The sequence below is a fragment of the Tamandua tetradactyla genome, chromosome 20, assembly GCF_023851605.1.
Source record: "Tamandua tetradactyla isolate mTamTet1 chromosome 20, mTamTet1.pri, whole genome shotgun sequence".
Lineage (NCBI taxonomy): Eukaryota > Metazoa > Chordata > Mammalia > Pilosa > Myrmecophagidae > Tamandua > Tamandua tetradactyla.
In genome coordinates this window covers 53575767-53597383 of record NC_135346.1, presented here as the reverse complement: position 1 = coordinate 53597383, position 21617 = coordinate 53575767, and the positions used below count along the sequence as shown (strand labels likewise).

General features: G+C 36.1%; 2 protein-coding genes across 2 annotated transcripts in view; one reads left to right on the top strand and one right to left on the bottom strand.

Annotated features, from left to right (window-relative positions):
* The window catches only part of STK10 (serine/threonine kinase 10), a 200572-nt gene that overhangs the window by 22191 nt on the left and 156764 nt on the right, over nt 1-21617 (top strand). The window lies entirely within an intron of this gene.
* Nucleotides 1-21617, bottom strand: part of EFCAB9 (EF-hand calcium binding domain 9) — a 45680-nt gene that overhangs the window by 6327 nt on the left and 17736 nt on the right. Inside the window, exon 2 of the mRNA XM_077137652.1 lies at nt 13055-13313. Within this exon, the coding sequence (XP_076993767.1) occupies nt 13055-13190 (136 nt within the window). The 5' untranslated portion in view covers nt 13191-13313. The remainder of the gene's footprint in view (nt 1-13054; nt 13314-21617) is intronic.

Here is a 21617-nt window from a genome sequence, read left to right as displayed (position 1 = left end):
CAGAAATGGAAGAGGAGACATAACCACTGACCTCACAGAAATAAAGGACGTAATAACAGGATACTATGAACAACTTTACGCTAATACATACAACAATTTAGATGAAATGGATGGGTTCCTGGAAAGGCATGAACAACCAACTTTGACTCAAGAAGACATAGATGACCTCAACAAACCAATCACAAGTAAAGAAATTGAATTAGTCATTCAAAAGCTTCCTAAAAAGAAAAGTCCAGGACCAGATGGCTTCACATGTGAATTCTATCAAACATTCCAGAAAGAATTAGTACCAACTCTCCTCAAACTTTTCAAAAAAATCGAAGTGGAGGGAAAGCTACCTAATTCATTCTATGAAGCCAACATCACCCTCATACCAAAACCAGGCAAAGATATTACAAAAAAAGAAAACTACAGACCAATCTCTCTAATGAATGTAGATGCAAAAATCCTCAACAAAATTCTAGCAAATCAAATCCAACAACACATTGAAAGAATTATACATCATAACCAAGTAGGATTCATCCCAGGTATGCAAGGATGGTTCAACATAAGAAAATCAATTAATGTAATACACCATATCAACAAATCAAAGCAGAAAAATCACATGATCATCTCAATTGATGCAGAGAAGGCATTTGACAAGATTCAACATCCTTTCCTGTTGAAAACACTTCAAAAGATAGGAATACAAGGGAACTTCCTTAAAATGATAGAAGGAATATATTAAAAACCCACAGCTAATATCATCCTCAATGGGGAAAAATTGAAAACTTTCCCCCTAAGATCAGGAACAAGACAAGGATGTCCATTATCACCACTATTATTCAACATCGTGTTGGAGGTTCTAGCCAGAGCAATTAGACAAGAAAAAGAAATACAAGGTATCAAAATTGGAAAGGAAGAAGTAAAACTATCACTGTTTGCAGACGATATGATACTATACGTCAAAAACTCGGAAAAATCCACAACAAAACTACTAGAGCTAATAAATGAGTACAGCAAAGTAGCAGGTTACAAGATCAACATTCAAAAATCTGTAGCATTTCTATACACGAGCAATGAACAAGCTGAGGGGGACATCAAGAAACGAAATCCATTTACAATTACAACTAAAAGAATAAAATACTTAGGAATAAATTTAACTAAAGAGACAAAAAACCTATACAAAGAAAACTACAAAAAGCTGTTAAAAGAAATCACAGAAGACCTAAATAGATGGAAGGGCATACCATGTTCATGGATTGGAAGACTAAATGTAGTTAAGATGTCAATCCTACCTAAATTGATTTACAGATTCAGTGCAATACCAATCAAAATCCCAACAACTTATTTTTCAGAAATAGAAAAACCAATAAGCAAATTTATCTGGAAGGGCAGGGTGCCCCGAATTGCTAAAAGTATCTTGAGGAAAAAAAACGAAGCTGGAGGTCTCACACTGCCTGACTTTAAGGCATATTATGAAGCCACACTGGTCAAAACAGCATGGTATTGGCATAAAGATAGATATATCGACCAATGGAATCGAATAGAGTGCTCAGATATAGACCCTCTTATCTATGGACATTTGATCTTTGATAAGGCAGTCAAGCCAACTCACCTGGGACAGAACAGTCTCTTCAATAAATGGTGCCTAGAGAACTGGATATCCATATGCAAAAGAATGAAAGAGGACCCGTATCTCACACCCTATACAAAAGTTAACTCAAAATGGATCAAAGATCTAAACATTAGATCTAAAACCATAAAACAGTTAGAGGAAAATGTAGGAAAATATCTTATGAAACTTACAATTGGAGGCGGTTTTATGGACCTTAAACCTAAAGCAAGAGCACTGAAGAAAGAAAGAAAGAAATGGGAGCTCCTCAAAATTAAACACTTTTGTGCATCAAAAAACTTCATCAAGAAAGTAGAAAGACAGCCTACACAATGGGAGACAATATTTGGAAACGACATATCACTAAAGGTCTAGTATCCAGAATTTATAAAGAGATTGTTCAACTCAACAACAAAAAGACAGCCAACCCAATTACAAAATGGGAAAAAGACTTGAACAGACACCTCTCAGAAGAGGAAATACAAATGGCCAAAACGCACATGAAGAGATGCTCAATGTCCCTGACCATTAAAGAAATGCGAATCAAAACCACAATGAGATATCATCTCACACCCACCAGAATGGCCATTATCAACAAAACAGAAAATGACAAGTGCTGGAGAGGATGCGGAGAAAGAGGCACACTTATCCACTGTTGGTGGGAATGTCAAATGGTGCAACCACTGTGGAAGGCAGTTTGGCGGTTCCTCAAAAAATTGAATATAGAATTGCCATACGACCCAGCAATACCATTGCTAGGTATCTACTCAGAGGACTTAAGGGCAAAGACACAAACGGACATTTGCACACCAATGTTTATAACAGCATTATTTACAATTGCAAAGCAATGGAAACAGCCAAAATGTCCATCAACAGACAAGTGGCTAAACAAACTGTGGTATATACATACGATGGAATACTATGCAGCTTTAAGACAGAATAAACTTATGAAGCATGTAATAACATGGATGAACCTAGAGAACATTATGCTGAGTGAGTCTAGCCAAAAACTAAAGGACAAATACTGTATGGTCCCACTGATGTGAACCGACATTCGAGAATAAATTTGGAATATGTCATTGGTAACAGAGACCAGCAGGAGTTAGAAACAGGGTAAGATAATGGGTAATTGGAGCTGAAGGGATACAGACTGTGCAACAGGACTAGATACAAAAACTCAAAAATGGACAGCACAATAATACCTAATTGTAATGTAAATATGTTAAAACACTGAATGAAGCTGCATCTGAGCTATAGTTTTTGTTTGTTTGTGTCTTTTGTTTTTTTTGCTTTTTCCTTTTTTTATATATATATATTTTATTTTTTATTATTATTTTTGTTATTTTTTCTCTATATTAACATTCTATATCTTTCTGTTGTTTTGCTATTTCTTTTCCTAAATCGATGCAAATGTACTAAGAAATGATGATCATACATCTATGTGATGATATTAAGAATTACTGATTGCATATGTAGAATGGAATGATTTCTAAATGTTGTGTTAATTTCTTTTTTTTAATTAATAAAAATATTTTTAAAATTTTGTTTTATATACATGTAAAATATTTACATGGCTGAAAGGTCAAAACTTTTGAACTAAGTTATATGCAGAGAAAAAGAAAGAAAGAAAGAGATCTGAGGAAGAAAAGAAGTTCCCTGAGGGTAACTCTTAGGCCTAATTTTGAGTAGGCTTAGCCTGTCCTTTGTAGGAATAAGTTTCATAGGAGTGAACCCCAAGATTAGGGGCTGGACCTGTTCATTTAGTTGTCTACATTGCTTGTGAGAATATCAGAAGTTCTCCAAATGGGAAAGTTGAATATTTCCTCCTTTCTCCCTAGTGCCCCAAGGGGACTTCGCAAAAACTTCTTTATTTACTGCCCAAAATAGAAATTTTGCACCAAATAAACATCTCTACCTTTGGCCTCAAACAGAAATTGAAGATTTAAAATGGGAACGATAACACCCTTTACCCTGTATCCTGATTTACCTTAGTCCTATCCATGTCAGCTCCATTCATATCTCTACTCGAAGTCAGATCCTTTCTTCAACTTTTTAAATAGTTCCTGTATGGTGTAGTGCTCACTTTCCTAGCTTCAGAGTCCTAACTCTGAGTCTCAGGTGTCACATAAATACACGAAGTTTCTGGGAACAACTTGGTTATATACAAACAGCTCAGCTTCTCAGAATTTAGAAATAACAGTTACAGCTCGTGAATATATGTGACTGCTGTAACAGCTTAAATTCTAGGACACTTTACAATAGGACCCTGATGTCCCCTGCTCTTGACTTCAGTTTACCGAATTTTTATAGTTAATCCACATTAGTGAGGCATGATAATATTTGTCTTTGTTTTTGACATTTCATTCAGCATGCAGTCCTTACGTTTCTTTCCCCTATTTGCATGCCTTACAACTTCATTCCTTCTTACAGCCACTCAGTAGACTGTTGTACATATACACAGTAGTTCCCCCTTCCATTCTTTGGTCATTGTATCCTTAGGCTGCCTCCATCCATTATGGATTGCGAACATGCTGCCAGAGACATCAGTGCGCAAATGTCCATTCCTGTCTCCAAACTCAGTTGTTCCATGTTTATACTGAGCAATGGGGTGTCATGATTGTATGGCCGCCCCACCCCTAGCCTTCTCTGGAACCACCACACAGCCCTCCAAGGGGCTGCACCTCTCAGTTTACCTACCAACAGTGAATAGGTACATGTCTTTCTCTGCATTTTCTCTAGCGATTGTTTCTCTCTGTTCATTTTTGAACAGTTTTATTCATGTTATACAGTCCAACCTAAATGTATAGACATGCCTTACCCATCATAATTTATCTGAAAACATTTCTTTTGTTTCCTTCCCTATGGCCCCTGCCTGCTGACATTTAGTTTTAGCGTACTGCCTTTGTTATATTCAGTGGAAGGATATTACAATGTTACTGTTGACTATAGACCCTAGCTTGTATTAATTGTACTTTTTACCATATACTGTCTGTTTTCAACACCCTGCAATATTGACATTCATTTGTTCTCTCTCATGCAAAACTGATCTTTTCATTTGTCCATTTAATCACCATCATTGTCTACTCTAGGCATTCCTAATTTATGCCATCTAGTCTTTATCCTCTCTTTCTGGTTTCATATGTGCCCCCAGCCCTTATACTTCTATCATACTCACACTCACCTTCATTCTGTACATATTATTGTGCTATAATCGGGTAATATTATGCTATCCATTTCAGAATTTTTACTGTCAGTCCTAATGCACAATCTATAGTCCTTCAGCACCAATTGCCCAATCTCTAACCTATTTCTATCTCTGATAACCTGTGTTCTTAATTTCAGTTCTCCAACTTTGCTCATTAGTGTTAGTTCATATTAGTGAGACTATATGGTATTTGTCCTTTCGTTTCTGGCTAATTTCTCTCAGCATAATGTCCTGAAGGTTCATCCACACTGTTACATGCATCATGACTTTATTCTGTCTTACAGCTACACAATATTCTGTCCTGTGTATATACCACAGCTTGTTTAGCCATTCATCCGTTGATGGACGTTTGGACTATTTCCATTTCTTGGCAGTCATAAATAATGCTGCTGTAACCATTGGTGTGCAAATGTTCATCTGTTTCCTTGCCCTCAGGTCCTCTGAATATATACGTAGTATGGGATTGCTGGATCATATGACAATTCAATGCTTGGCATCCTCAGGAATTGCTAACTGCCTTCCAGAATGGTTGTACCATTTTACATTCCCACCAACAGTAGATAAGTGTGCCTTTTTCTCCACATCTTCTCCAGCACTTGTCATTTTCCAGTTTTTTTATAATGGCCATTCTAGTAGGTGTCAGATGATATCGCATTGTGGTTTTGATTTGCATTTTACTAATAGCCAGGGAAGTTGAACATTTTTTCATATGCCTTTTAGCATTTCCTCTTCTGAGAAGTGTCTGTTCATGTTTTTTGCTATGTTTTAATTGGGTTGTTTGTCTTTTTGTTGTTAAGTTGAAGAATCTCTTTATATATTCTGGATACTAAACCCTTATCTGATATGTTGTGGTTTCCAAATATTGTCTTCCATTGTGTAGGCTGCCTTTTTACTTTCTTGATAAATTTCTTTGATGTACAAAAGTGTTTAATTTTGAGGAGTTCCCATTTATCTGTGTCTTTCTTCAATGCTCATGATTTGGGTGTAAGGTCTAGGAAACCATATCCTATTACAAGTTTTATAAGATATTACCCTACATTTACTTCTAAAAGTTTTATGGTCTTAGTTCTAATGTTTAGGTCTTTGATCCATTTTGAGTTATTTTTGTATAGGGTGTGTGATATGGATCCTCTTTCATTCTTTTACGTATGGATATCCAATTCTCCAAGCACATTTATTAAGGAGGTTGCTCTGTCTCAGGTGGATTAACTTGACCACCTTATCAAAGATCAATTGTCTGTTGATGAGAGGGTCTATATCAGAATACTCTATTCAATTCCAGTGGTCAGTATATCTATCTTTATGCCAGTATCATGCTGTTTTGGCCACGGTAGCATCGTAATATACGTTAAAGTCAGGTAGTGTGAGATCTCGCACTTCATTTTTCTTTTTCAAGATATTTTTAGCTATTTAGGGCATCCTTCCCTTTCAAGTAAATTTGGTTATTGGTTTTTCTATTTTTACAAGGTAAGTTTTTGGGATTTCGATTGGTATTGCATTGAATCTATAAATCAATTTGCATAGAATTGACATCTTAATGTTATTTAGGTTTCCAATCCATGAACATGGTATGTCCTTCCATTTATTTAGGTCTTCTATGATTTCTTTTAGCAATTTCTTTTAGTTTTCTGTGTATAGGTCTTTTGTATCCTTGGTTAATTTATTCCTAAATATTTCATTCTTTTTAGTTGCAATTGTAAATGGAATTTTTTTCTTGATTTCCTCCTCAGATTGCTCATTACTAGTGTATAGAAACACTACTGATTTGGGGGTATTGGTCTTGTACCCTGCCACTTTGCTGTACTCATTTATTAGCTGTAATAGCTTTGCTGTAGATTTTTCAGGATTTTTGACATATCATCTGCAAACAGTTTTACTTCTTCATTTCCAATTTTGATTCCTTGCATTTCTTTTTCTTGTCTGATTGCTCTGGCTAGAACTTCCAGCACAATGTTGAATAACAGTGGTGACAGTGGGCATCATAGTTTTGTTCCTGATCTTAGAGGGAAATCTTTCAGTCTTTCCCCATTTTGAGGATGATGTTAGCTATGGGTTTTTCATATATCCCCTTTACCATGTTGATGAAGTTCTATTCCTATCCTTTAAAGTGTTTTCATCAAAAAGGGATGTTGATTTTTGTCAAATGCCTTTTCTGCCTCAATCAAGATAATCACGTGATGTTTCTGATTTGACTTCTTAATATGGTGTATTACATTAATCAGTTTTCTTATATTGAACTGTCCTTGCATACCTGCAGTAAGTCCTTATTGGTCAGGGTGTTTAATTCTTTTAATGTGTTGCTGGATAAAATTTGCAAGTATTTTGTTGGGGATTTTTGCATCTATATTCATTAGAGAGATTGGTCTTTATTTTCTTTTCTTGTAGTATCTTTATCGGTTTTGGGCATTAGGGTAATGTTGGATTCATAGAATAAGTTAAGTAGCTGTCCCCCCTCTTCAATTTTTTTGAAGAATTTGAGCAGGATTGTTGCTTATTCTTTCTTGAATATTTGTTAGAGTTCACATGTGAAGCCATGTGGTCCTGGACTTTCTTTTGGGGGAGCTTCTTCATTACTGATTCAATCTCTTTACTTGTGACTGATTTTTTGAGGTTGTCTATTTTTTCCTGACTCAGTGTTGATTGTTCATGCCTGTGCTGGTTTGAAAGAATTATGCACCCTAGAATAGGCCATTCCTTAATCCTAATCCAATCGTGTGAGAGGTACCATTTCTTTTAAACCCTATTTAGCGCTGTATGCTGAGAACTTGATTAGATCATCTCCATGGAGGTGTGACTTACCCAATTTAGGGTATTAACTTTTGAATAGAGGGAGATGCCTCTTCTCCCAATCCATGTGGGTCTGGATTGGTTTACTGAAATACTTTAAAAGAGGAAACATTTTGGAGAAAGCTTCAGAATGATGAGAGAACTACAGAGTCCATCAATCACTGACCTTTGGAGATGAAGAAGGAGAATGCCCCTGGGGAGCTTCATGAAGCAAGAGGCCTGGAGAGGAAGCTCGTTACGTTGCCATGTTCAGCACAAGCCTTTCCAGTTGAGAGAGAAACCCTGAACTTCATCGACCTTTCTTGAGTGAAAGTAACTTCTTGTTGGTGCCTTAATTTGGACATTTTATAGACTTGCTTTATTGGGAGATTTTCTTGGCCTTAGAACTGTAAACTACCAACTTATTAAATTCCCCTTTTTAAAAGCCATTGTAGTTCTGGTATATCACATTCTGGCAGTTAGCAAACTAAACAATACCTTTCTAGGAAGTTGTCCATTTCATCTATGTTGTCTAGTTTATTTGAATATAGGTGCTCATAGTATCCTGTCATTATCTTCTTTATTTCTGTGGTGTCAGTGGTTATGTCTCCTCTTCCATTTCTGATTCTTTTTATTCGCATCTTTTCTCTCTCTTTTTTTGTTAACCTAGCTAAGGCACTCTTTTACCTAGGATTTTCTTGGTGTATGGCTTGTTCTCCATCTGTTCTTTAACATTCAGTTACACTTATTCTAGACCTCTAGCATAGTTTTTGTTTAACTGATCAGAATTTTTCAGTTCTTGTTTTTTTCCTTGACCTGCCTATATGGAGCTTTTTATTTTTTATTTATTTATTTATTTTTGAGGAGGAGGAAGATCTTCTCAGCTATTGTAGACTCCAGTCAGATTTTCCCAGACCACTGATAGGCCCACCACTCAGGAGGAAAGATTCATCAGCACATCAGTTTTCCCTAAGGGTGAGACCCAGCAGTTTGTCCAACTTTCCTATGAAGTCTCTTAGACTCTGTGCTTTTCATATCTTGCCCAGCGTGTGGTGTTTGTCTGACTGTGGCTTCCCACCAGCGTAAAGTGATGTGGTGCCTTTAATTTTAGCAGACTCTCTTTGCCCTGGGCTTGGTTGAAGGAGAGGTGAGGGTATATAATGGCATTAATTGTTTGTTTTTTAGTCCCTGAAGCCTGAATTCCTTGACAGAAGAATTCTAGTTGTGCTGGGCTCCTACTTTCTCTTGGGGAAGAAACATCCTTTAGGAAATCAACTCCTTTCACCTGACTAGTTACTTTTTCTCTCATACAAGCTTAATTCCCCTTGCCTGGGGCACTGCTAGAGCCTCAGAAGTCTTCTGGTTCTATCTATTGAGTTATTAAGGAATAGGAAAAAAAAAAGCAAAAAGCAAAAAAAAGCCTTTTCAGAGCTGGACCCCCCTCCTCGGGTCCATCAATCAAGAGCTTAAGTTAGTTTGTGGCTGTATGTATCACCATGCTCGTACATATCCCCTTTTCTTGGTTTCCAGCCCTTTTGCAGTATTTTGTGCTCTCCAACTCAAAAAGCTTCTTTTTTCCCCCATTAGCCCTGCCCCTTCTCTGCCAGGGCAAAAACTCCTAATATCTTTAGTGCTTATTCCTATTTTCAGTAGTCAGAATTTGTTATTTAATTCTTCAGTTGAAGCTTGGTTGAGCTAAGTCCTTGCTGCTGGTAAAGTCTGTTTCCTTTCCCCTTGGGGAACCAGCCTGCAGGGCCTGTAGGGAAAGGGTGCTCGCCTCTGCAGCTTGAGTGACTTACAGTTCTGTGTAGAGTCTTAGCTGGTCCACCTGGTCCAGACTGCTCTATACCATGTGTGTCTGGTCACTGATGTAGCCCTAACAGTTGTTCTGTACTGTTCTGGTTATTTACTAGCTGCTCTGGAGGATGAACTAAATTCCACACCTCACTAAGCTGCCATTTTGCCCTCTACCCAAAAATACTGATTCTGATTCAGGAAATCTGATGTAGCGTGGACTGAGATTCTACATTTCTAACAAGCTCCTGTGTGGTGCAGATTTCCACTGGTCAGTGGACCAAACTTTTGAGTGGTATATGTCTTCCTGACATATAAGTGGCAGAGTTGGGATTCATATGTAAGTCCAATTGCAAAGCATCTTTCTTTCCATGATGAAGCCACATCTTTTGCTCATTAGTTAATGCATATTCAATTATATACATTCAGAGAAAAAAATATTGTAATTTAAAGATCAGGTAAGGTTTTTGCCACATTCTGCTCACTAATCTTATTTCTCAGTGAGTGTAAGATGGAAGAAACAGACATGCCGATGTATTAATACATTGGTATGTCAGTGTACACATATATATACAAAAGTATGTATAATTTAAGGGATTGTCAAATATAACTTTTTCTGTATGTGATTTCCACTTACTCATTGACTATTTAAGCTATCACCTGGAGAAGATGTAGCTCCACTAAATATTTAAAATTTATCTATGAAATTTGGAGTTTCAGCTGGAAACAGCTAAGAGCACAGTGAACAAATGGTCACAGCACCATGATCTGGGGGGTTCTGATGATCTCTTGGCATTCCTTCTCCATGCACTTGGAGACAGCATGCCATATGCATAGTCATGTATGTAATTTGCTAGAACTACTAGAAATGTTTTGAAGTGGGACTTAGTAGCTATGTAATACATATTGCTTTTTTTCTTTTTTTTGCAAGGCAGAAAACTGCTTTCTTGACTTTATTTCAAAAGTATACAAGGTCACAAAACTAGAGCAAGTTTTGTTTTTTAAAAGAAATTTTATTTTTACAAATTAAAAAATCTGTACCGTTGAATACTTAAGCCAGAAACTTTAAACACAGAATCATTTTAAAACTAACACTATAGTTGCAGGTATGAATGTCAAAATATTTTCTGTCAGTAGTACAAGTGTATTTATCCTAAAATTCAGAGTTAGGGACAAGAATAAAGAAATGAATGAATTGTGGTTCTCTTAACCCTTGTGTCATTGAAAATCTTAAAACACAAAGTTCTCCCTTGACTGGAGCTTTCAGCTCCAAAACCAAACCCAACTGATAACTCACCTACTTTTAAATTACAAAAAAGTGTACTTTGTAAAATTTGATTTTAATTAATACTGTTCTAGTTTGCTAACTGCCAGAATGCAATATACCAGAAGTGGAATGACTTTTAAAAAGGGGAATTTAATGAGTTTCTAATTTACAGTTCTAAGGCCAAGAAAATGTCCCAATTAAAACAAGTCTATAGAAATGTCCAATCTAAGGCATCCAGGGAAAGATACTTTGGTTCAAGAAGGCCGATGAAGTTCAGGGTTTCTCTCTCAAGTGTGAAGGTACATGGCAAACACAGTCAGAGTTTCTCTCTCATCTAGAAAGGCACATGGTGAACACAATCAGGGTTCCTCTCCCATCTGGAAGGGTACATGGTGAACACAGCATTATCTGCTAACTTCTTCTCTTGGCTTCCTGTTTCATGAAGCTCTCCGGGAGACATTTTCCTTCTTCATCTCCAAAGGTTGCTGGCTGGTGGACTCTGCTTCTCATAGCTATGTCGTTATGCTCTGCTCTCTCAATCTCTCATTCTCCAAAATATTTCCTCTTTTATAGGATTCCAGAAACTTATCAAGACCCACCCAAATGGGTGGAGACATGTCATCACCTAATCCAGTTTAACAACCACTCTTGATTAAATCACATCTCCAGGGAGATGATCTGATTACAGTTTCAATATACAGTATTGAATAGGGATTATTCTGCCTTTATGAAATGGGATTTAGATTAAAACATGGCTTTTCTAGAGGACATACATCCTTTCAAACCAGCACAGATACTAAGAGGCCAGATGCAGTGAATATGTGCTGGTATTAGCAGCCATAAATAAAATGATCAATGTTGCCTAAAGAGGCATAAACAAAACCACAATTCACAAATGTATTATTCTTCCCTATTTCTATAACATTTATAAATGGAAGCCATGCTCAGTTATGGACTATTTTAATCACAATAGGCAAATGAGTAATAAGTCCTAATGCAGAAGGTGTTGCCTTTATAGCAGGAATATCCAAAGGCATTTGAAATATTAGGACTTGCCCAGAACATTTGTCACAAGCCACTAAAAAGTTAAAATTGTGCCACCATTTTCTACAAGCTACTCCTTACATGACACATCAAAGCATTAACCACATAAAATAAGGACTTTTTCTGTTTACCCTAGAAGAAGGCATCTGAAAGCCCTAAACACTGTTGAGACGCAAATTAGAAAAAACTTTAAACAGTCACATTTCAAATTTATATGCCACACACACGCACATAGACATCAAGAATAGTTATTTTTAAGAACCATACATTACAGATTTGTACATACTGCTTTAAACCAGCTAGCTTTGGCCCACTCCCAGCAAGGCAAACCTTAAGGTGGAAGCTTTCCTCTTGCAGGTCCCCATCCAGTCCTTTGGTGATTAGAAGACAAGAACATGACTTCACTTTGCATCATAAGGGGCTGATTTAGGTACTGGGGAGATAAGACTCTTCAGCAAATGTTCACTGAGATTAAGTGTGGATTTTGGAATCAGAAAGCCCTACACTTCATTTTTGGCTTTGCTATTTACAGATAAGTTCCTTGCAGTTTCCTTGTGTAGAACAGGGTTTTTGGGAAGATTTGGTATAAATCTCTTTGTAAAGAAAAAACCTGAGGCATCTCATTATAAGAAAAAGGTATCCTCATTTTAATTTTTTTTTTTTTAAGATTGAATGGACTCTTGAAAACTTTATTCACAAATGATATTTATAACTCTAAAGTCAAGATGAGTAGATGACTAGGATACCTTATTTATACCTATTATTGATTCATAAAAGAACCTAAAGAATTTGAAGTTATTGTAATTAGTCTTCTATTAGTTTGTGGACTCAAACAGGGTCTAGATCTTTAACATTTTTTGGTGACTGACCAGTACCAAGAATTAGAAGGGATCTTGCAAATCATGTGATCCAAACCTCTTATTTGACAGATGAGAAATAAAGTCTTGCTGAGGGTCCTGAAGGTTAATGACTGAATGGGACTCAACCTTCAGGAATAATAATTACAATAACGAACATTTATTATGTCCTTAGGGTATGCCAGACACTTTACTATTTCAATGCATTGTCTCATTTAATTATCATTTTTAGCTATCTATATGAGTTTGACTCCATTATTAGAAATCTCATTTTACAGATGAGGAAAAGGAAACCTTGAGAATATGATGACATGTTCTCCAAGTCACCAAGGAATAATGGATGAAATTATTCAGGATTCAAACCTAGGCAGTCTGATCCAGAACCTGTAATTTTATCCTCCTCAATGAACAGCTACCAGTCTAAACACTCAGTTAACAGTTTCTCTCTATGCTTCATCTAGAAGATAAAATAAATATTTGTTAACTAAATGGTTTCTGGTTATGGAAACATTTCAGAAGGCACTGACCATTCAAGGTGTTCCTGCGGTGTACATCGAGAAGATGAAAATAGTCCACCAAGGCCTTCACATTTCTCACAGATAATAAGCAGTATATTTTGTCCAGATAGAGGTACCACAAAAATGATCCTTCTTTGAGTTTCATCTTGGTACTTAACTTGAAGTCTGGCAACTTGGAATAGAATACAGAATTCTGCCTCAGAACCAGATTGTTGGATAGAGTATCTGTGTATCACTGACAATGATAGTCTCCCTAGGTTTTTTTCACCTAAGAAGAAGAAGAAACAGTCAATTAAAAAGTTAACATTGCTTCCTCCCAAATCTACAGCCTGGCTATAGATATTTATTGTTCAATCTCTTGTTAACTTTATTATATCTCTGTCACTAAAATATAACAAGTTCTTAACTGAAATCACAGACTGTTTAGAAATGAATGAGTATACTACATATGAAAACCTGTGCCACACGGTTTAAGTGATTCTCAGAGGAGCATATGTAGCCTAAATTCACCTATCAGAAAATTGAAAAAGTATTTTAAAAAAAACTTAGAAAAAGTAGAGTAAAATAAAATCAAAGAAAAGGGAAGTTTTTTAAAGATCAAAGTACAGATCAGTGAACCAGAGCATTTTATCTACACAGAATATTTCAAATATATTTTTTAAAGATCAAATGGACTCTTGAAAATCTTTACAGAAAACACTTTATTCACAAATGATATTTATAGCTCTGAGGTCAAGATGAGTAGATGACTAGGATACCTTATTTATACCTATTATTGATTCATAAAAGAACCTAAAGTAGGAAGATTAGTATAAATCTTAATGTACTAATTAGGGCTAATCTTGTTTCTTCTACTACCATCACTATTCCCAGATTATGTGAAGCAAATCCCAGACATAACATCTCATCTGTAAATCTTTAAATACAGATTTCAAAAAGAGTGACTTTTTAAAAACCACAGCCACTTACCATGATCACATCAGAACAATAACCAAAAAAGCAACCATTCCTTAGTGTTATCAAATATCTAGACGGTGTTCAACCTTACCTAATTGCTTCTCAATTTTTTTTAGAGATGAATTGTCCAAACTGTCCAAATCAGGAACCAAAATAGATCTACACATTTTATTTAGACTGTCTTAAATCTCCTTAGATTCCACCTTTCTTGCTTTCTCTTTTTACAATTTATCTGTTTAAGAATCCACATTGTCATATAATGAGATGCATTCTGTTTTTTTGCAAAATGTATCCACAACCTGTTAGTTTGTTCCTCTTCTGTTTTCCCTATAAAGTAGTTGGATCTAGAGTTAAACTGGTTTTAGGAAAAGACCAATGAAAACAGACAAATTTTGACAAGTATAATGAGGAGAGAAAATGATTTTGAAGATTAGGAATGCGAAAGAAAACAACTATTGATATGTAAGAGCTTAAAATAAGTGCAAGAACCTAATGGAAAACCCTATACCAATAAATTTGAAAACCAAAATTAGCTCTGCCCATTAGTTTTATAATGGTGAGCTACAAATGTAAGCCACGTACGTAAATTTTTTATTAGATGTTGTGGGTTTACAGAAAAATCATGCCTAAAATACAGCATTCGCATATCTACATATATAACTTTAAATTTTCCAGTAGCCACATTTTTAACAAAAGGTAGAAAAAGGCCTGCCCCAATCAAGATGATAGAATGAGATGCTCTGTCCTCCTACAGAAGCTTTGAATGAATAGCAAGAATTGGCAGAAATATCTCTTTCAAAGCTCTAGAAAACAGTTAAAGAACTATAGGTACAGAGCAACCACCAAATCAATAAAAAGCCTACTTAAAAGTGGTAGAAATTCCTGGTGTCCTGGCTGGTCCCTCTTCTACCCTTCACCTGTACAGAGCCAACCCATGCTCCCAGTGTAGATTATAGTCTCAGTTCTGGAGAGAGCAGAATAAGCCTGTGCACATACTGGAAGCTTGTATGTCCAGACCAATCTGTTTGGTAGTGGCCCAAGGGCCTCACTGTTTCAAAATTTGCCTTGCATACAGAAAGTGACTCACAGAGCTCTCCTATAGAAAGCTATGGAGAACAGTCAAGTCATACTGCCTGGGGTAAGGTATTGCTGGCTGTAAGGCAGGCAGTGCCATGCCTAGGGCCATGGGAAAACTTTTCTTGGAAAGGGGTTAGTCATTCTTATCTGTGTAAATGGAATTCCTAGGGCCATATATGCATTCCCAAGACAAGATGCTTGCGGCACACACAGAAAGGACCAAGGAGACCCTATGCTTTGGCCTGTGGCTATTCTCTAATCTCATTGTATGGATAAGCTCTGAAGGAGAATACTTGCAAAGTCAATCTTCAAAGACTGGAGGAGGTGTTCACTTTTTCTCCTTTTATTCATTTTTGTTAGCTTCTGGCATTCAAGGAAAGCTCCATCATTAACTAGGTAGATACGTACTTAAGCAACAGATGCCTCAGAATCTAAATTCCAGCAATCACATATTAAAATAAAAAATCAAAGATTACAAAATATACAAAGAAACAGGAAATGATGATCCAGACAGAGGAGAAGTTTAAAGCATCATAAATCATCAATGAGGAGGATCAAAAATCCAGACAAATTCTTTTTTTAAAATGTCGTAAATATTTTCAAAGAGCTAAAGGAAAAATATGGACGAAGAAATTGGAAGATAATAAATGAACACAAGGAGAATAGTAATAAAGAGATGGAAATTATGGAAAGAAATGAAGCTTAACTGAAGACCACAGTAACAAAAGTAAAAAAATTCCTAGATGGTTTCGCTGGCAGAAGAAAGAATCAGTGAACTTGAAGATAAAATCATTGAAATCATTCAATCTGAGAAGCACAAAGAGGAAAGAATGAAGAAAAGTGAGCAGAGCCTGAGGAACCTGCGGGACAATCAAGTGTACTAGTTTACACATTATGGGAGTCTCAGAAGAAGAAAGAGAGAATTTGAAGAAATAATGGCTGAAAAATTCCCGAGTTTAGCATAAGACGTTAATGTACATATGTGAGATACTCAATGAATTCCAAACAGGATAAACCCAAATAGACCCATACCGCACCTTTTTGTAACCAAACTGTCAAATGCCAATAATAAAGATAAAATTCTGAATGCTGTGAGAAGCAATGTCTCATATAACAAGAGACCTTTAATAAGATTAAGTGCCAATTTCTTATCAGAAACCATCGAGGCAAGAAGGCAGTGGAAAGACATATCTTAAGTCCTGAAAACAAAAAATTGCCAACCAAGAATTCTATATTGGGCAAAACTGACTTTCAAAAATGAGAGAGTGATTAAGACCTTCCCAGAAAAACAAAAGCTCAGAGACTTTGCCACCAGTAGATCAGCCCTATAAGAAATGCCACAGGGATTTCTGGAGGTTAAAACAAAGGACAATAGACATAGATTGAAGCCACATGAAGGAATAAATATCTCCAGTAAAGATAATAAATCAGTAAATATAAATACCAGTACAATTGTACTTTTGATTTGTAACTCCACTTTTCACTTCCTACAGAATCTAAAAGGCAAATGCGTAAAAATTATACATGAATCAATTGTTTTGGATCCATAGTGAATAAACGTAATTGTTACAAGAACTACAAAAAGGTGAGGGTGATGGAGGATTATAAGCTTTTGTTGTATACTTTTGAAATTAACTTGATACCAAAGCAAACAAGATTGTTATAGACTTAGGATGTTAAGTTTAAGCCCCATGATAACCACAAAGAAAATAACAGAGATATGCAAACTCATAGAAACAGAAAGTAGAATACACATTACCAGGAGTGGGGGTGGGAACAATGGGGAGTTAATGCAAAATGAGTATAGGGTTTCCATTTGGAGTGAAGGGAAAGTTCTAGTAATGGATGGTGGTGAATATCCTGCTACATTCTGAATGTGGTTAATCGCACTGAATGGTATGCTTGGGAGGGTTTGGGTTGGGAAGATTTTTGTTGTATGCATGTTTTCACAACTTAAAAAACAGAAGGAAACTAAAGAGGTAATGACAAACGCAATACATGATACTGGATGAATCTAAGAATGGAGGAGGAAAGGCTCAAAAGGACTTTATTGGGACATAAAAAAATTGGAATATAGAGTGCAAACTTTGTATCAATGTTGAATTTCTTGAATTTGATAATTTTACTTAAGGTGGTTATATAACTGAACCTTCCTTGTTCATAGGAAATGTATATGGAAGTAGTATGTTCAAGGAATATGTTGTGTGCAGCTTGCTCTCAAATGTTCCAAAGAGAGATAAATAGATATATAGATATCAGATAGGTAGTAGGTAAGTAGGTAGGTAGATGGAAGGGAGAAAGGGTGGGAGGGAGGGAGGAAGAAAGGACAAAAGTGGCAAAATATTAAAATTGGTGGATTTGAATATTTGGGAGGGAGATACATGTTGGAATTCTCTGTATGGAGTTTGTATTATTTTTGCGACTCCCCTGTAAGTTTGAAATTATTTCAAAATAAAAAGTAAATAAAAGTGAAAAGAAGTGAAATTAATTTTAATAATATACTTTATTTAGCCCAATGTATCCAAAATATTATCATTTCAATTTGTAGTTAATATTTTTCATGATATATTTTCCATTCTTTTTTTATAACTTGGAAATCCAGTGTGTATTTTACAATTGTGGGACATCTCAAATCAGACCAGATACATTTCAAGTGCTTAATAGCCATCTGTGCTAGTGGCTAATAATATTGGACAACATAGATCTAGATGAATAGAATATTTTCCTAGGAAGATTGCTTAAGAATGAATTAAAAATCCCAGCTTAGCCAGTGATCTAGAGGAAGGAGAAAAAAGGTTGTCAATGATCTAACACTAAGACAAGTTATTGGCTCAGATGTTTTTGTTTTTTACTTTTTTTAATATGTTGTATTTACAACATATTACAAAACAAAGAGAGAAAAAAGCAATAGTTTTCAAAGCACTCTTTGTAGTTACAGGACAGATCTCAGACTTTGTTATGGGCTATCATACCATTATCTTAGGTTTTCCTTCTAGCTGCTCCAGAACATCTGAGGCTAGAAAGAATGTTAATATTATACATATATATAAATATAAATATATGTATAATAAAATTTTAAAATATTGTATATTATAAAATATATTAATATATTGGCTCAGATGGTTTTATGGGGAAGTTTCTTCAACCAATTAAGGGACAAATGGTTTCAAAGATGTTCTGTTTCAAAGCAATTCTGATTTTAGTACTATGATAGGCTAGGTTGTATACATGAATTCCTTTATTAAACAAGTAACAATTCTAGGGATAAAATCATCTGCACCATTGAAGAGCCGAAGAAAGAATCAAACAGGAACCCAAAGATATAACTTTTGTTTTCATTGCATGGGGAGCAAAAGTATGCCTAATGGCCACTAAAATGGGAAATTATTTAAAGAATTGAGACCCCAGGGGGCTATACTCTTGTTTGTAAGCATAAACCAAAGTAACCCTCTTTACCACTACACCAAGAGACTACAAGAAAACTAGCCATGGTATTGAGCAGAACAGCAAGGGAAAACAACCCCTGGGAAGTCATAACCAGAGCTAGCCCTTGTTCATGTGAGCAGTCCAGATTCACATCATGTGAATGGTCCAAGAAACCTCAAGCCTGGAATATAAATTGAAGTGGATTTGCACTGATATTATCCCCAGGTACCTAGCAAAGCAAATTCTGTAGGATCACAATTTTACTTAAGGCATTAGTGAAGTCCCAGAATTAATGTTCCAAGGAAACAGTTCACAATGGATGAGAAGCAGTATCAGCATACAGCAGAACCAGAATGGTAAAAACGAAAGATACTGGAATTACCAGACTACAATTATGAAATAAATTGCTTACTACTTTTTTAACTTTTTTTTAATTATGTAATATATATACAAAGCAAAGAAAGAAAAAAGCAACAGTTTTCAAAGCACTCTTCAAGAAGTAGTTACAGGACAGATCCCAGAGTTTGTCATGGGCTACCATATCATTATCTCAGACTTTTCATCCTAGCTGCCTCAGGACAAATGAGCTAGGAGGAATATATATATTTTTAATTATCACAACCAAGTTTTTTTTTTCTTCTTTGTGAAAAATAGCATGTATACAAAAAAGTAATAAATTTCAAAGCACCGCACAGCAATTAGTTGTAGAACAGATTTCAGGGTTTGGCATGAGTTACAATTCCATAATTTTAGGTTTTTACTTCTAGCTGCTCTAAGATACGAGAGACTAAAAGAAATATCAATTTAATGATTCAGCAATCATATTTGCTTGTTAAATCCTACCTTCCCTGTATAACTCCACCATCACCTTTGATCTTTCCATCCACTCTTTAGAGGTATTTGGGCTATAGCCATTCTACCTTTTTCATATTGGAAGGGGCTGTCAGTAATATGGGATAGGGAGATGGAACCAGCTGATGTTCTGGAGAGGCTGGCCCCTCTAGATTTCAGGACTTATCTGGTCCAGGGACCAATCTGAAGGTTGTAAGTTTCTGGAAAGTTACTCTAGTGCATGGAACCTTTGTAGAATCTTATATATTGCCCTAGGTGTTCTTAAGGATTGGTTGGAATGGTTTTGGCTGGAGTTTGGCAAGTTATGATAGGTAGCAATGTGTAACTGAAGGTTGCGTAACTGTGGCCTCCAGAGTAGCCTCTTGACTCTATTTGAACTCTCTCAGCCACTGATACCTTTTTAGCTACACTTTTCCCCCTCTTTTGGTCAGAATGGAATTGTTGATCCCATGGTGCCAGGACCAGACTCATCCCTGGGAGTCATCTCCCATGCTGCCAGGGAGACTTTCACCCCTGGATGTCATGTCCCATGTAGGGGGGAAGACAATAATTTCACTTGAAGACTTGGGCTTCGAGAGAATGAGGCCACATCTGAGCAACAAAAGAGGTCCTCTAGAAATAACTCTTAGGCATACCTATAGGTAGGCTAAGTTTCTCCTCTACGTACATAAATTTCACAAGAGTAAGCCTCAAGATCAAGGGCTTGGCCTACTGATTTGGGTGTCCCTAATGTTTGACACAGTTTCAGGGGTTTCTCTGGTGGTAAAGTTTAATAGTTCCATGTCTTTTCTCCCATCACTCAAGGAACTTTGCCAATACTTTTGATTAACTGCTTAATATAGTCTAGCATATATCCATGGATTACATAAAGCTATACAGGATTAAAGGCCCTCATTTTCATTCTGGGCTCCCTGTGTTTTGATTGTTCAAATGAGCTATCCAGATAAGTTGAGGTAGATTATGTGCTACTGAAAATTTAGGTTCCGGACAAATAAACCTTTCTTCCTTTGGTCTCAAAGAGTAGATGTGGTTCTCAAATATAGACAGTATCTTCCTTTATCTGAATTACCTTAATCCTGACTTGACCAGCTCGATTCTTATCTCTAAATACCAGGTTATAGATATATAAAACAGCCTCTCAAAATCCAGAAATAATAATTACCACTCAGAACTAAATGTGTCTGCTATAAGAGCTTACAATCTAGGCCCCTATTTTCTAATAAGCATTTTCTAAAAGAAACCATACAATAATTGTTCTTTCATTTCTGGCTTGTTTTGCCTCATGACTTCATTCCCTTTTGTAGCAGCACAATAATTGATCATATGTGTACACCATCGTTCGCCAATCTACTGTGCATCCTCTGCTCTCAGGGATGCACATAGCAGGGCTATGTTTAACAGGAAAACATCAGTACCACAGCAAAAACCAGGGGTAAATAATGGGGGGAGGGACAAGAGTTAAGGGGAGTTTTAGATTTCCTAATTGGTGAGGGTGTGTTTATTGGTTATCTTTCTCTTTGGAATAATGAAATTATCTAAAATTGAGGGCATTGATGGGCTGTGGACTTTGGGCATTATACATGATGCCTAGTGAAAGCAAGTGACTGAAGGAAGCACTGACTGAGAAGTAGATTGACGAATAATGGTGTATACATATAATCGAATATTGTGCTGCTACACAAAGGGATGAAGTCATGAGGCATGCAAAAGTGCACCTGCTGTATTTAAAGTAACAAAGATTTTCTTTAAAATAATTTCAGGGAATAGGAATCTATAAAAATTTAACTAAAAGAGTTGAAAGAAGACCAGAAAAAAACAAAATTTCATTTATAGAAATGAAGAATGCAATAATTGAAAAAAAATCAATGAATGGGTATAACAAAAAATTAGACAAAGAATGAAATGAACCAGTACAGCGATCAGAGGAAACTGAGATGGAATACAAGAGAAAAGATATGGGGGGATAAAAGCATGAAGAATAGAGTGAGAAACCTATATATACTTGGAGATCCAGAGAGAGATGAAAAAGTTAACAAGAGTAGTATAAAATGTGATTATATAATAGCTGAGCAGTTTCCACAATCAATGAAAGATGTTATGCTGGCTTGAAAGGACGTATGTGCCCTAGAAAAGCCATGTTTTAATCAAAATCCCATTTCATAAAGGTAGAATAATCCCTATTCAATTCTGTATGTTTGAAACTGTAATCAGATCATCTCCCTGGAGATGTGATTTAATCAAGAGTGGTTGTTAAGCTGGA